Source organism: Xyrauchen texanus, chromosome 33 (assembly GCF_025860055.1).
Source record: "Xyrauchen texanus isolate HMW12.3.18 chromosome 33, RBS_HiC_50CHRs, whole genome shotgun sequence".
Lineage (NCBI taxonomy): Eukaryota > Metazoa > Chordata > Actinopteri > Cypriniformes > Catostomidae > Xyrauchen > Xyrauchen texanus.
This window is the reverse complement of record NC_068308.1, coordinates 1,145,581-1,160,559: the sequence shown is the minus strand read 5'-3', so window position 1 is coordinate 1,160,559 and position 14,979 is coordinate 1,145,581. Positions and strand designations below refer to the sequence as shown.

Genomic DNA, 14,979 nt, shown 5'->3' with positions numbered 1-14,979 from the left:
TATTTTATGAACTATTATGTAAAATAAAGATTATATATAATCTGCCCTACCTTTTTACACTGTAATAGAACTTGAACGTAACTGTTATTATACAGTCAGTTAAAGTGGCTAATACACAGAGTCGTCAAAGTTTCCAGACAGCTGTGAGGAAGGAACACAGTGATGTTCATCCATTCTGTGTTCAGGCCTGTGCGCACATCTATGAGTTAAAGAGGGGTGACGAATTCACTCATGAAAATGATCTCTCCACATGATTATTAGAAGAGTGAATAATATGATCACCATGTGCTAAAATCTCAAAATAATTTGCAGTGTACTCATCCAGCATCATTTAACTTCTAGCCCATTTTTCACCAATTTGTCATTAGCCTAGTTTCCATTCACCTTTCGTGCTATTTTGTTATCGACAAAGTGAAAATGCTAAACTTTGAGTCATTTACCGCCTACTGCCCATTTCCATTCAAATGGCCTTTTATCGATAAAAATGGTGCGCGTGATTTCATGCCTAAAACACTTTGTCGCATAGGTTTTGGTTTAGCGCAAAAGAAATCTGCCCAGAAGCCGTTTCCATTCAGAAATGTGTGTGTAATTCGCTTCCTCTGCAGTTTGGGTAAAATGGGGAGAGCATTGAAACAATTCATTGAAATTAGCCAGCTTACTGTCATTTTAATTAACAAATAAAAGCAATCAGAAGAGGAGGATTTGCAATCAAAAGGGAGCAGTTACCCTTCTGATAGGACTGTAATATTGGTCCTGATGTTGTGCTTATCAAAGGTTGCCACCGGTTCAGACCCAAAAACGGATTGTCATGGCCCAGTTCAAAACTTTTTTCGCAAAAAATCCTTGGATGAAAACGTAGTTATGGTTACGATTTCCTAACTTTTATCGCTAAAATCCACCGGCATTACCTGCACATCACGTGCTTATTTAGAACATGCTAGTGGATGTGGCAACTCATTGCTTATCTGAACAGGACTGAACACATTTAGTCAGTGTTTGATTGAATAATTGTGTGTGATCATTTTATTTATTTTAGTTGCATGATCAATGGCATTTCTTGATTTTATCATTTTTAAACCTGCCCAAATCATCCCAAACTAGCCCAAATTTTGTCAACCCGCCAAAAACAATATCCCCGCACAATTCATCACCCAATCTGGCAACACTATATGGAAACACATGCCCTCACATATTTAAAGATGCCTGACAGAGGTACAGAAGTGAATAATAAAATAGGATTTCTAGACAATTGGAAGAGTTTTTGAGGTAGACCTGACCTGCTAAAGAGAGCCAGACACCATCCCTCCAGGGCAGGTGCCGCTCTCCTCTCTAGTAATTTGGCTCATAGTCTTAATAATGAAGTATTTGACTAACTGGGGCCCAGGTCAAGAAGCAGACAAACTGGTTAATCCGAACGTCTGCTAGCTGCCTTGAGACATCACACAGGTCACATAAACTATAACACATAGAGACTGTATCTCCTGGATATCTCATAGAGACTGTGTCTGTTCCCCAAACTACCAAACACAATACCCTCACTAAATCATTTAGAAAAAATGTGTCTAAAGTCAAACTTGAACAAAACAAACTAATTAAAAATACACAACATATAAAAATAGGGCTACTAAACATTAGATCTCTTTCTCCCAAAGCACTAATTGTTAATTCAATTATTACAGATCATAGTTTGGATGCACTCTGTTTGACTGAAACCTGGCTTAAACCAGATGAATATATTAGTTTAAATGAATCTAATCCCCCAGGTTATAGTTATATACATGAGCCTCGTCCTCGTCTCGTCATTTACAGTGACGTTTTTGGTGTTACTCAGAGGACCGGATATAAATGTAAGTCTTTTGAACTAATAATGCTTAATGTGACACCGTCAGATTTAAATAAAAAAATCTCTGTCGTCTTTTGCCCTTGCTACAATGTATAGATCACCCGGGCCTTATTCTGATTTCCTTGGTGAATTTGCTAATTTGTTTTATCAGATCTTGTAGTTACTGTAGATAGAGCTTTAATTGTTGGTGACTTCAACATTCACATAGACAATGAAAATGATACATTGGGATTAGCATTTATCGATATTCTCAACTCTCTTGGAGTCAGACAAAATGTAACAGGACCAACTCATCGCCATAATCATACGCTAGATTTAATTCTATGATATGGAGTTGATAATATAGAAATTCTGCAGCAGAGCGATGACATCTCGGATCATTACCTCATCTCTTGTAAGCTGCGATCAGCTAATGTTACTCAATCTACACCACGCTATCGTTCAGGTAGAACAATTCTTTCGACCACTAAAGATAGCTTCACTAATAGTCTTCCAGATCTATATCATACTCAATAAATCCCAAAGCCCAGAAGAACTTGATGAAATAACAAAAAATCTAAATATAGTCACCTCTAGCACTCTTGAAAATGTCGCCACACTTCGATTAAAGAAAATTAAAGAAATAAGCCCTGCACCATGGTAGAATGATCACACTCATGCTCTCAAGAGAGCAGCTCGGAAAATGGAGCGCATGTGGAAAAATACAAAATTAGATGTATTTCGTGGAGCATGGAAGGACAGTGTCGGTAGCTACAGACAGGTACTAAAAGCTGCCAGGTCAGCATATTTTAGCAAACTCATAGAAAATAACCACAACAATCCTAGATGTTTATTCAGTACTGTGACTAAATTGATTACGAATAAAGCTTCAACAGAACCAGATATTACATCACAGCACAAAAGTAATGCCTTCATGAATTTCTTAACAGATAAAATTGAAATAATCAGAAATTAAATTGGAATAATGCAATCATCTGTCATAGCACCTCAGAAAACAGTGTCTAATAATTTCCCTCATGTGCAACTTCAATCCTTCGCTATCATAGGTCATGAGGAGCTAACTAAACTTATCGAAACATCAAAAGCCACAACATGTTTGTTAGATCCTATACCAACTAAGCTCTTGAAAGAGGTATCTCCTGTAATTTCTGAACCTCTTCTTAATATTATTAACTCCTCGCTATGCTTAGGACATGTCCCAAGAAACTTTAAAATGGCAGTTATAAAACCGCTTATTAAGAAGCCACAACTTGATCCTGGAGAACTGGCCAATTATAGACCGATTTCAAATCTCCCATTTATGTTGAAAATACTAGAAAAGGTAGTATCCTCCCAAATATGTTCCTTTCTACAGAGAAATAGTATATACGAAGAATTTCAGTCAGGATTTAGGCCTCATCACAGTACAGAGACTGCAATTATTAAAGTTACAAATGACTTGCTCTTATCAACTGATCGCGGCTGCATTTCTCTTCTAGTGCTTTTATATCTTTGTGCTGCATTTGACAGGATAGATCACGACATTCCCTTGAAAAGGCTAGAGAATTATGTTGGCATTAGTGGAGTTGCATTAGCATGGTTTAGGTCCTACTTAGCAGACCACTACCACTTTGTCTATGTAAATGAGGAATTGTCAAACCAAACAAAAGTAAAATATGGAGTGCCACAGGGATCAGTTTTAGGGCCTCTGCTTTCTCCTTGTATATGCTTCCCCTGGGAGATATTATCAGGAATCGTGGAATATGTTTCCACTGCTATGCCGACAATACACAACTTTATATTTCTTCAAAACCTGACGAGATTTCACAATTCTCGAAATTAGCAGAGTGCATCAATCAAATAAAAGATTGGATGGCCAGAAATGTCCTTCTACTCAATTCTGACAAAACAGAGGTACTACTTATTGGATCAAAAAAGTCTAAAAATAAGCCACTAAACTATAATTTGACTCTCGATGGATGTTCTGTTACATCATCTTCAACAGCGAAGAAATTAGGTGTTATATTTGATACCAATCTGTCCTTTGAAAATCTAATTGCCAGTGTTTGTAGAACAGCATTCTTCCACCCAAGAAATATTGCTAAATTAAGGCACATGCTCTCTGTTGCTGATGCCGAAAAATGAATTAATTAATTCATGACCTGCATTACTGGAAGGATGTCCAGCAAGATCAATAAATAAAACTTCAATTAGTTCAAAATGCAGCAGCCAGAGTGCTACCGAGAACCAAGAAATAAGATCATATTAGCCCCATTTTATTATCATTACATTGGCTACCTGTTAAATTTCATATTAATTAAAAAATTCTGTTAACTACGTACAAAGCTTTGAATGGTCTAGCTCCACAGAACTTAAGTGATCTTCTACCACGCTATATTCCAACACGTTCATTAAGATCGCAAAATTCTGGCCTATTAATAGTTCATAGAATATCAAAATCCACAAAAGGAGGTAGATCCTTTTCATATTTTGCCCCTAAACTGTGGAATAGTCTCCCTAACACTGTTCGAGATGCACTCTCTCAGTTTAAGTCTAGACTAAAGACTCATCTATTTAGCCAGGCAGACACCTAATTCATCCTCCAACCCACAATTGGGCTGCTTTAGTTTAGTCTGCCGGAACCAGAAACATTGATCATGATCTATAACTCTGTAATAAATTGAATGGCATCTATGCTTATATTATTTTATTTGTTTCCCTGTCTCAACCTCGGGACTTCTATCCTGAGGTCACCAGAACCGGCTGGATCCAGCTCAATTCCTGCTTCGTGTTGGACTCCACTGCTACATGCCGCTGAGTGATGATGACTAAATGCAGCTGGTGCCAGCTAAATATCACCTCTGTCTATTATGATGTACTTCAGAGGATGAACTGATGCCAACTACAACCATAAGACATGGGATACTTCATATGCCATTGTCTGAACCTTGGATTTAGGATGGACCACACCGAACCTCACCAAAATTACCGGCCAGGTTGAACTGCGATGCACCTCACTGATCTCTGCCAGCATCCATCTACTGATGGACTACACTCTTATAATGGAATACATAGAATAACTATTGCCAAACAAAAGCCTTCATCAGCCAATTAACAAGGACAAGTGCATCTATGTGAACTTCAAAAACATTAGACATCAATCTTAGTTCATACATAATAATTTTAAAGCATGACTTGCACTAAACATAAGTAACATTGGCATTATATTCATGATGTTAGTCAGAGGGGAACTGGCCCCCACAGTGAGTCTGGTTTCCCCCAAGATAATTTTTCTCCATTAATCCACATCTTATGGAGTTTTGTGTTCCTTGCCACAGTCAAGTCAAGCCAATTTTATTTGTATAGCGCCTTTCACAACACACATTGTTTCAAAGCAGCTTTACAGAAGATCAGCATTAACAGACGATAAAACTGTAATGTCTATAAAGTCAATTAATCATCATTGTATAATTTAGATAAAATACGATTTTTAATAGTGTTTAAAAATAATTAAATGATAATTGTATTAATAACCCCAGTGAGCAAGCTGTAGGCGACTGTGGCAAGGAACACAAAACTCCATAAGATGTAGATTAATGGAGAAAAATAACCTTGGGAGAAACCAGACTCACTGTGGGGGCCAGTTCCCCTCTGACTAACATTATGAATGTAATGTAAATATTACTTATGTATAGTTAAAGTCATGGTTTAAAATTATTAAACTAAGTAAGGGTTAAGGGTCATTGTTTAAACATTGATTGTGTTTGAACTGTAAGATTAATGACCACAGGCTTTGAAGTCCATCTAGATTAATAGCAGAAGTTCACATAGATGCAATTGTCCTTGTTAATTGGCTGATGAAGGCTTTTGTTGGCAATTGTTAGTTTAAGCATTTCATTTCAAGATCGAAGTCCATAAATAGACTGAGGTGATGCAGGTTGGAGTTGGCATCATTTCATCCTCTGAAGTCCGTCATAATAGATTGAAGTGATGTTTGGCTGGCACCGGCTGCATTTAGTCATCATCATTCAGTCACCTTCGGCTTGCTCACTGGGGATATTAATACAATTATTATTTAATTATTTTTAAACTAAATTCACAATCATATTTTTTCTAATTACACAACGATGATACACAATTCATGGACATTATTGACATTACAGTTTTATCTTCTGTAAAGCTGCTTTGAAACGATGCGTGTTGTGAAAAGTGCTATACAAATCAAATTGACTTGACTACACAAACATGGATATAAGAACGGCTTTGTTGTTGCTCCTCTGTGTTCCCAAGCACATTCAGGTGCCTTTTTGAGTGTGAAGACGCAGCCATCGTGGCCTCTAGAGACAGAAATGGGAGATGAGGTAAGTGAGTATCGTTAAAAGTTAAACACCACTTGAGAGCTTGTTCACTATCTCTGTTTCTTGAGTTTCTATTGAGTGCTCCATTTCCACTGTCTGCTCGCCGTTTAACTTTAGATTTAAGTCGTGGTGCATAATACACTACGAGATTTCATCTGGAGTCATGGATAGTCAGCTGAAAAATAGAAAAAGAAAATGTATATCCTCAGACTAGATTGAAAATTGGAGTGTGTACCCATCATATACACTCACCTAAAGGATTATTAGGAACACCTGTTCAATTTCTCATTAATGCAATTATCTAATCAACCAATCACATGACAGTTGCTTCAATGCATTTAGGGGTGTGGTCCTGGTCAAGACAATCTCCTGAACTCCAAACTGAATGTCAGAATGGGAAAGAAAGGTGATTTAAGCAATTTTGAGCGTGGCATGGTTGTTGGTGCCAGACGGGCCGGTCTGAGTATTTCACAATCTGCTCAGTTACTGGGATTTTCACGCACAACCATTTCTAGGGTATACAAAGAATGGTGTGAAAAGGGAAAAACATCCAGTATGCGGTAGTCCTGTGGGCGAAAATGCCTTGTTGATGCCAGAGGTCAGAGGAGAATGGGCCGACTGATTCAAGCTGATAGAAGAGCAACTTTGCCTGAAATAACCACTCGTTACAACCGAGGCATGCAGCAAAGCATTTGTGAAGCCACAACATGCACAACCTTGAGGCGGATGGGCTACAACAGCAGAAGACCCCACCGGGTACCACTCATCTCCACTACAAATAGGAAAAAGAGGCTACAATTTGCAAGAGCTCACCAAAATTGGACAGCTGAAGACTAGAAAAATGTTGCCTGGTCTGATGAGTCTCGATTTCTGTTGAGACATTCAGATGGTAGAGTAAGAATTTGGCGTAAACAGAATGAGAACATGGATCCATCATGCCTTGTTACCACTGTGCAGGCTGGTGGTGGTGGTGTAATGGTGTGGGGGATGTTTTCTCGGCACACTTTAGGCCCCTTAGTGCCAATTGGGCATCGTTTAAATGCCACGGCCTACCTGAGCATTGTTTCTGACCATGTCCATCCCTTTATGACCACCATGTACCCATCCTCTGATGGCTACTTCCAGCAGGTTAATGCACCATGTCACAAAGCTCGAATCATTTCAAATTGGTTTCTTGAACATGACAATGAGTTCACTGTACTAAAATGGCCCCCACAGTCACCAGATCTCAACCCAATAGAGCATCTTTGGGATGTGGTGGAACGGGAGCTTCGTGCCCTGGATGTGCATCCCACAAATCTCCATCAACTGCAAGACGCTATCCTATCAATATGGGCCAACATTTCTAAAGAACGCTTTCAGCACCTTGTTGAATCAATGCCACGTAGAATTAAGGCAGTTCTGAAGACGAAAGGGGGTCAAACACAGTATTAGTATGGTGTTCCTAATAATCCTTTAAGTGAGTGTACATCACAATTTTGTCAACTCCAACTGGAGCAGATATGCGTGTCAACTAGTGCCGACAAACACGGACACGGCCTGACTGAAAATCCAGGCTAAAATCTGTGTTAAAGTAGTGTAAAACAGCCTTCAGTGAACGCACATGAACGAGAGTGGAGTCACATGTCTTCTAATCACACGTAGCACAGATGTGGTAAAGAAGTGTGGTTTTTGATCAACAACTGACTGTAAAGAACAGAAAGGATATTAAAAGAGACATTATTCAATTACAAATGGATCGTGTAGAGTTTGTTATTGGACACATTACATGGAACAATCAAACTAAACTTGTACTCTCAACAGCCAATTTATAGTCCTGCATTGAACCTATGCCATAAGCTGATGTGTAACTGTGTGTGTAAAAGATTTAACTGCACGTTGTGTCGACGCAGACCTCAACAGCTGTGATTTGTATGTTTGACAGTAAATAACATATTTCATGAGTTATGGAAATGGAACAAATCTAATTTGTCAGCAAATTAAAAGCACCTGGTAAGAGTTGGTTATATTGCCTATATGTATTGTAAAGTCTTTAAAAAGACATCCATTTAGTGTTCGACAAGTGAGGTACAGTTATTATTCAAAAGTATGACAAAATATTTATTTAATATTATGTGACTCAAGAGCAAGCATACAGTATTTTTCTCATTTATACATGTATAATAAATCATATGTACCTACATTTCAACATGTTAAAGGGCACCTATTATGGAATTTTGAAAATTACCTTTCATGTAGTGTGTAACAGATTTAAGTGAACAAAAACATCCTGCAAAGTTTTACATATGAAAGTTCACCGTAAAAAAAGTTATTGTCTCTCAAAAGTAGGAGTTGACTCTGAGTCAATGTAATGAATCGTTTTTCCAACGAGTCATTTTCCTTTTCGTTGTGACGTCAAGACGAAAAGTGATCAAATTGGCCGCGTCCACTCATTGTGCGCGCAGACACCAGGGAAAACTTGAAAACATCATGTCGACAACAAGACGCTGTGTTCTGAAGTGCATATCAAAAGCGACCTTTTTTTCACTGCCCAGGGACGAGCATGTGAAGAATCAGTGGCTAGAGTTTATATTTACAACTATACCACACAAGTATAGCCCGAACCTTGTGCTGTGTTCACGTCATTTTAATGACGATTGCTTTACTGAACATGAATGCTTTCAAGTGTGGATTCAGCGAGCGGTTGATACTGAAGCAAGGTTCAGTACCAAGTTTATTTGGATCAGCTTCCTCCTCCGAATCACAACCTGTAAGTATTATTAATAATTGTTGCTTTTATGTGTTTTTTAGCATGCTTAATAAGTATTTGTGTGTGTTGTGTAAGTTACGCTCAGCGCAGCTTCTAAGTCTCCAATGTCAATTTTTTTGAAATATGTGAAATGTTTGTCGATGTTATTGGAGTTATCATAAAGAATAGAGCAATAACTTTTAGTAATGCAGTGCTTTACCAATATATTTATGCGTTGGGCTAACGCAAACAATAACTGATTGGGTGTTTACCACCGAACTTTGGGCCATGATCGCTAACATAAATCAACTCTAATTCCTTCTCTGATTTTGATTTTTTTTACTACAAAGCGGTGATGGGCGTTCCGTTTCCGACAATCTCTGCACAGAGTATACCAATCACAACTGACTGGGTCATCCGACCAATCACCGCAGATTAGCGTCACGCAAAGGAGGGGTTTGGAAAAATGAGTCGTTGAACGACTCATTTGGGAGTCGGTGAGCAAATCAGGTAAACATAAATGCATATTATAAGACAACAAAAGTGTTTTTTGTCATTGCATGCATGTAAAACTGTTGTTGTGGACTCCCAAAACAATATTAGGAAAATTTTAAATGCCATAATAGGTGCCCTTTATCATACTTTGAACTCATTTTTTTATGCTACAATAAGGGCTGGGTGATATGACAAAAAATATTATCACGATATTCTTTTTCATATCATTCAATATCGTGAACACAATATTCAATCACATTTGCACATTTTTAGAATAGAGAAAACTAAATCATAAACAGTCTAAATAGTCTTTACAAAACTGCATTGGGGGCCCAGACACCACCAATGAGGTGGTGTCTGAGGGATTTATCAATTGTGTGCAGTTGGATATGAATGTTATAAGATGATCTGTTCATTTTGAATCATAATGAAGGTATATATATATATATATATATATATTTTTTTTTTTTTTTCAAATTACTTTCATATTTCTTTACATACAGATATCCAAGTATGGGGGCATAGAAGCCCTCGTGACTGAGGAATGATACTGTATGGGGGTTCAGGGGTATCTCCAGAGAGAAACTTTTGAAAATGTAAAAGTCTGAATCGACCATTTTTCTATTTTCATTTAAGTGAGAAAGACTAGATGTGATGTAACCGGCGCTGTTGTTTTGCTGCTCACTAGAGACGAGGAGAAGGCATAACCGTCGTCATGATGTCTTGCAGTCAAGATGGAATCAATCTGGGGTCCGGATCTGGAACGCGGTGACCTGCGTAGCGGGGGCAATAGCAACTTCATACAGTCTGAGGCTGCCTTTCCACTGACGCGGAAGAAATCCGCACAAAGCTACTACCAACGCTTGGGAACCGCTTGCCCCGCGCTGCTGTCAATTTTACAATCCACCTCGCAAGCTTGACACTCGGCTTCCATAGGAAGGAATTGAAAGCGCTCGCTCACATTCGCTCAGCACGCGCCATTGGAAACATACAACAAACTGCTAGTGTTTTTATGTCTAGATGTAGATCACAGGCTAAATATCTAAAATTACTCAAAAGCTTATCATCGATATCATGGAGTTTTTTATCGCAATACATATTGATATCGTTTTATCACCCAACCCTAGCTACAATAATTTAATGAATACTTTTGTCTCCACAAATTACATTGCTTTTGTTTATTTACAATGTTGCTTTTGTTTATTTACAATTTATAATTTGCATTTTGGTTTGTTTAACCGCAGAACGACGCCGACACCAACGCAGAACTATAAATGCAAACCAACGTGTTGGCCAGTACACAGAGCATACGCCGTAGATTCGCTGCAAAAGCAGAAATCAGCCTTTAGATTGACCTTGGGATTTAAGAATGTATTTCGCAATAGTTCAAATGAAGTTTGTAATGCATCGGAAAATCTGTATTTTGGTCATACAAATAAACAACCCACAGCAAAGATGCTACAACACAAAATCCACACTACCTTAGTAATGACAGGTTACCATGATGCTTTTCTTCTACGTGTTCATGTCCATTAGTAAATGATGCTGAGCACCTATCAGAAACATATGATGACGTAGCTATAGTTGTCCTCACTAGTACTCTTTCACAACCTGCTTAAAACACCTCTTACTCTCAGCAAAAACCACAGAAGCACAGGAACCTTCCAGAAACTGGCAAAGACACTCCTAAAGGACATTTCAAGATGTTTGTGATTCACATGTCTTCTCATTCTGAGGTAACAAGGGGTGTAAACTCAAATTTAGCAATATTTACATTTCAGACTGGTTCTGGAAATCAAACACGTTATTTCCAACTTTTCAGATTAAATGAACAACCACAAAAAAAAAAAACTAGGTCAGGTGTGCGAGTTGTGAAAATGTGTAAAGCGTACACACATCCTTGTTAAGTTAAACAAGTCAAGTTTGTTTCAAACATCTGAATGACTGACAGCATAAAAACAAACTTTTTTACCATTAATACCCCACAGCACCCTCAGTAAGGCTCAAGTATCGACACAAACAAAACATGTGTACCAAAGGATAAATATAATTTAACGTTAACTAAATAAAAAGATGAAGTTGCCAGTTATGACGTTTATTCATCAAGTAGAGATGTCAGTCATTCATGACAAATCATTCTTCTGAGTCTGAAATTTTCAATGAATGAGTGACTGCTTCACAAACTGGACAGATCCTGTTCTCGAGTTCAGCACACTGAATCTGATGATCTGGCCACAGTGGTAACCAGCTCACTGGATTTGAAGTCTTCGACTTGCATTTGTTCCTCACACAAATGTATCATATGGCTTCAGAAGACTTAGATTTAAGCACACAAGTCATATGGACTTTTAATAGGACTGTTGTGGTGCATTTGCATCCTTTTTAAAGTTGGTGTTCATTATTGCATGATAATAAACAACCGGTACAATGAATCAAATTGTCTTTCTTTAGTGTACAAAATGAGGGTGAGTAATTAATGATAGAATTTTTATTTTTGACTCAAAAACTTACCAGTAGTAGAAGTGTTGAAGAACTTCCCAGGATCCTCTGGCACTTTGTGAGCACTTCTGTCAGTGCTGAGAGTGAACGGGACTCTGCTGGGAGCCACGGCCTCCACACTGGCGGGCTGGTTCACCCTGCTGTTGGGCTCCAGGGTCATGCTGGCCTGGAAACCCCCTGTGGACGTCACCTTGGCCTTGGACTGGGACACACTACGAGATGTGACCGGTCTAGACTCATCGTCACTGTCAAACCCGAAAGGATCCTCTGAGCAGTCACCTTCCTGTACCTTGGACACCTTGGTCTGATCGGAGACATCAGTCATCAAGCCAGGTCTCTTCGCTCCCACCTTGGCTTTCGTCTCACCCCATTTGGTGCTGAGCGTCGCCCTTTTATTGGACAACACCTCGTCAAACTTGGAGGTCCCATCTCCTGTCCTTCGGCTATATGTTTTTCCAAATCTAGACGTCATTGTGGCATCTGTCTCATATTCCCTGTGAACAATTAGAAAGTGTTTAATGAATAACTTGCAGGCTGTTTTACAAACGAATGCTGATCGTTAACAATTTGCCTCAAGATGTTTCCAACAGAAAATAATCAATAAAACTAGGTTAAATACGCATCATGTATGCTATAGGAGATTTAACCTCTTTAAAACCTTACAATACTTGCATTTCTGTGCTAACAAAAAAAAAAACTATCAACACTTTTTGATCATGTACGTCTCTATAAAGATTCACAGCAGGGTTGCTATAAAGGTCACCTTTAATCCTACATAAGAAAAACACTTCTTGAGAAGTTGTAAGCTTTGATATCAACAATAATCAATTAAAAGCAAAGATAAAACCAATTACACAAAACACTGCATAACTAACAACACTAAAACGTACCCAATATAACCATGTTTTAGGACAAATAACATGGTAGTAGCAAGTAAACAGTAATAAAGACAAAATTAAGCAGTAGTCTTGTAAGCTACATGCTAATGCTAATCAGTGGGTCAGATTATAGCAGCTGTTTTCTGTTTACCTGACAGTTTTCCAACTTCCTTTTCCTCTTTAAGCAAATAGCACCACTGACCCAACTTTGTAACCTCTACTAAATCGAAAGAGCGACTTCAAATACACTAAAATCACTCTGTGCTGATAAAAAAAAAAAAAAAAAAAAAAAACAATGCTAACGGCTAAAGTGCTAGAATAAGGATGAACACAAACATGCTCTCAGACTACTCAGGAAATATTATGAAAGATCATCTAATATCTATGATTAAAGCTCATTCAATCCTCGATTTAAATGTATGTAGAAGTTTAACAGCAGGACTGAAGCAGGTGTAATACTCGCCTGCTTGTTAAAGAGAGTGAATCCGGGCCTCTAACAGCAGATCAACAAACACGAAATCCTGAAACACACACACACACACACACACGGCCTCCACCGACACAGCTGCACGGGTATTTGAGGTCTGACGCGCTCTAACAGAAGATAAACAATCACGGGCTTTTTTTTAACTGTCGTTCATTTATTTCAGACTCGATTGTTTCGGCTCGGAAACATCAACTGCCTCCATTCGCGTACCCCCTCACTTGCGTTATTGCGTCACAATACTCTCGTCGCGATACAGGCGTAACACTATTGTCCAATCAGGGGCCACTGTGGGATTTTCAAAGCGTGTGATTGGTCGGTTCACACAGGGAGTTGAACTTGAACGCGATGGGGGTAAACGCACTTGTGCTTGAATTTTGGGAATTGTAGGAGAAGCAACTAGGTTTATAATGAAGGAATTTTTAAGGAATTCACTATGTGAAAAGTATATACACGTAAATGTTGGCTATATTCAACCAGAACCACAATGCAATATGCAATGCCTTAATTTGGTATATTTATGAAGTATATGTCAGTTCAAGATTATCAACAACATTATAGGACAAATGAAGTGACAGAGAACAAGAATTTGTTGTGTTTTTGTTGGTTTGTTCAATGTGTTAAGATATTAGAATAGACTAAACTTTATATAATGGTGCCATGTACAGGTAGCCTACAGAGCCATTAAACATAGAACCATACAACCAGAAGTCCAACTAGCAATGTACAGCTCCCACAGCAAAATTATCAGTTTCTCTGGATTTACTATTTATAGGTATGTGTTTGAGTAAAATAAAAATAAAAACTTTTATCTATAAAGTACTAGCAACATTTCTACCAAATTCCAAATATAAATATTGTTATTATTTTTTGCATTTATTTGCAGAATAACTGGTCAAAATAACAAAAAAGATGCTGTGCTTTCAGACCTCCAATAATGCAAAGAAAACAAGTTCATATTCATTTATAAACAACACAATACTTCTGTTTTATCTTAGGAAGAGTTCAGAAATCAATATTTGGTGGAATAACCCTGATTTTCAATCCCAGCTTTCATGGGTCTTGGCATTCTCTCCACCAGTCTTTAAAAATGCTCTTGGGTGACTTTAAGCCAATCCTGGCTGCAAAAATTCAAGCAGCTCAGCTTTGTTTTATGGCTTGTGCCCATTCATCTTCCTCTTGATTGACACATTCCAGAGGTTTTCAATGGGGTTCAGGTCTGGAGATTGGGCTAGTCATGACAGGGTCTTGATCCGGTGCTCCTCCATCCACAACTTGATTGACCTGGTTGTGTGGCATGGAGCATTGTCCTGCTGGGAAAACGTATCGGTTACCTAACGTAACCTCGGTTCTCTCTAGATGAGGGAACGAGTATTGCATAAGCTAGCTTACGCTACGGGAAAGATTCATCTTTTCTGAGATATTGAAGCCAAAAAATTATCCTTAATTTTTGTATCCATTGCCAACGCAGTGCGGCAGCTGCAGACCTTGAGCGGGCTAGCTAGCGAGCTCATAGGTTGCTCTGCGGCAACTGCTGCAGCCTATAGACGAGCTTGGGCTGAACTCGCATCCAATGAGAGGCGTCCGCAGCTCACTGCATCAAAGCCCGCCAAAAGGGCGTGACTAGAGTGCATATAAGCGTAGTTCGTAGGCTGGAACCCTGGTTTTCATTGACTGAAGCGAAAAGTCGCTCGTAGGCGCGAAGCACGGCCGGC

At 38.6% G+C, this 14,979-nt stretch overlaps 1 protein-coding gene across 2 annotated transcripts in view; it reads right to left on the bottom strand.

The window, feature by feature from the left end:
- Window positions 1-13,478, bottom strand: part of waplb (WAPL cohesin release factor b) — a 90,628-nt gene extending 77,150 nt beyond the window's left edge. For both annotated transcript variants that reach the window (XM_052102775.1, XM_052102776.1), the window contains exons 1-2: window positions 13,244-13,478; window positions 11,915-12,396 (exon numbers count right to left, since the gene is read on the bottom strand). In XM_052102775.1, coding sequence (XP_051958735.1) covers window positions 11,915-12,374 — 460 coding nt within the window. In that variant the 5' untranslated portion in view covers window positions 12,375-12,396; window positions 13,244-13,478. The remainder of the gene's footprint in view (window positions 1-11,914; window positions 12,397-13,243) is intronic.
- Between the last annotated feature and the right edge of the window lie 1,501 nt (window positions 13,479-14,979).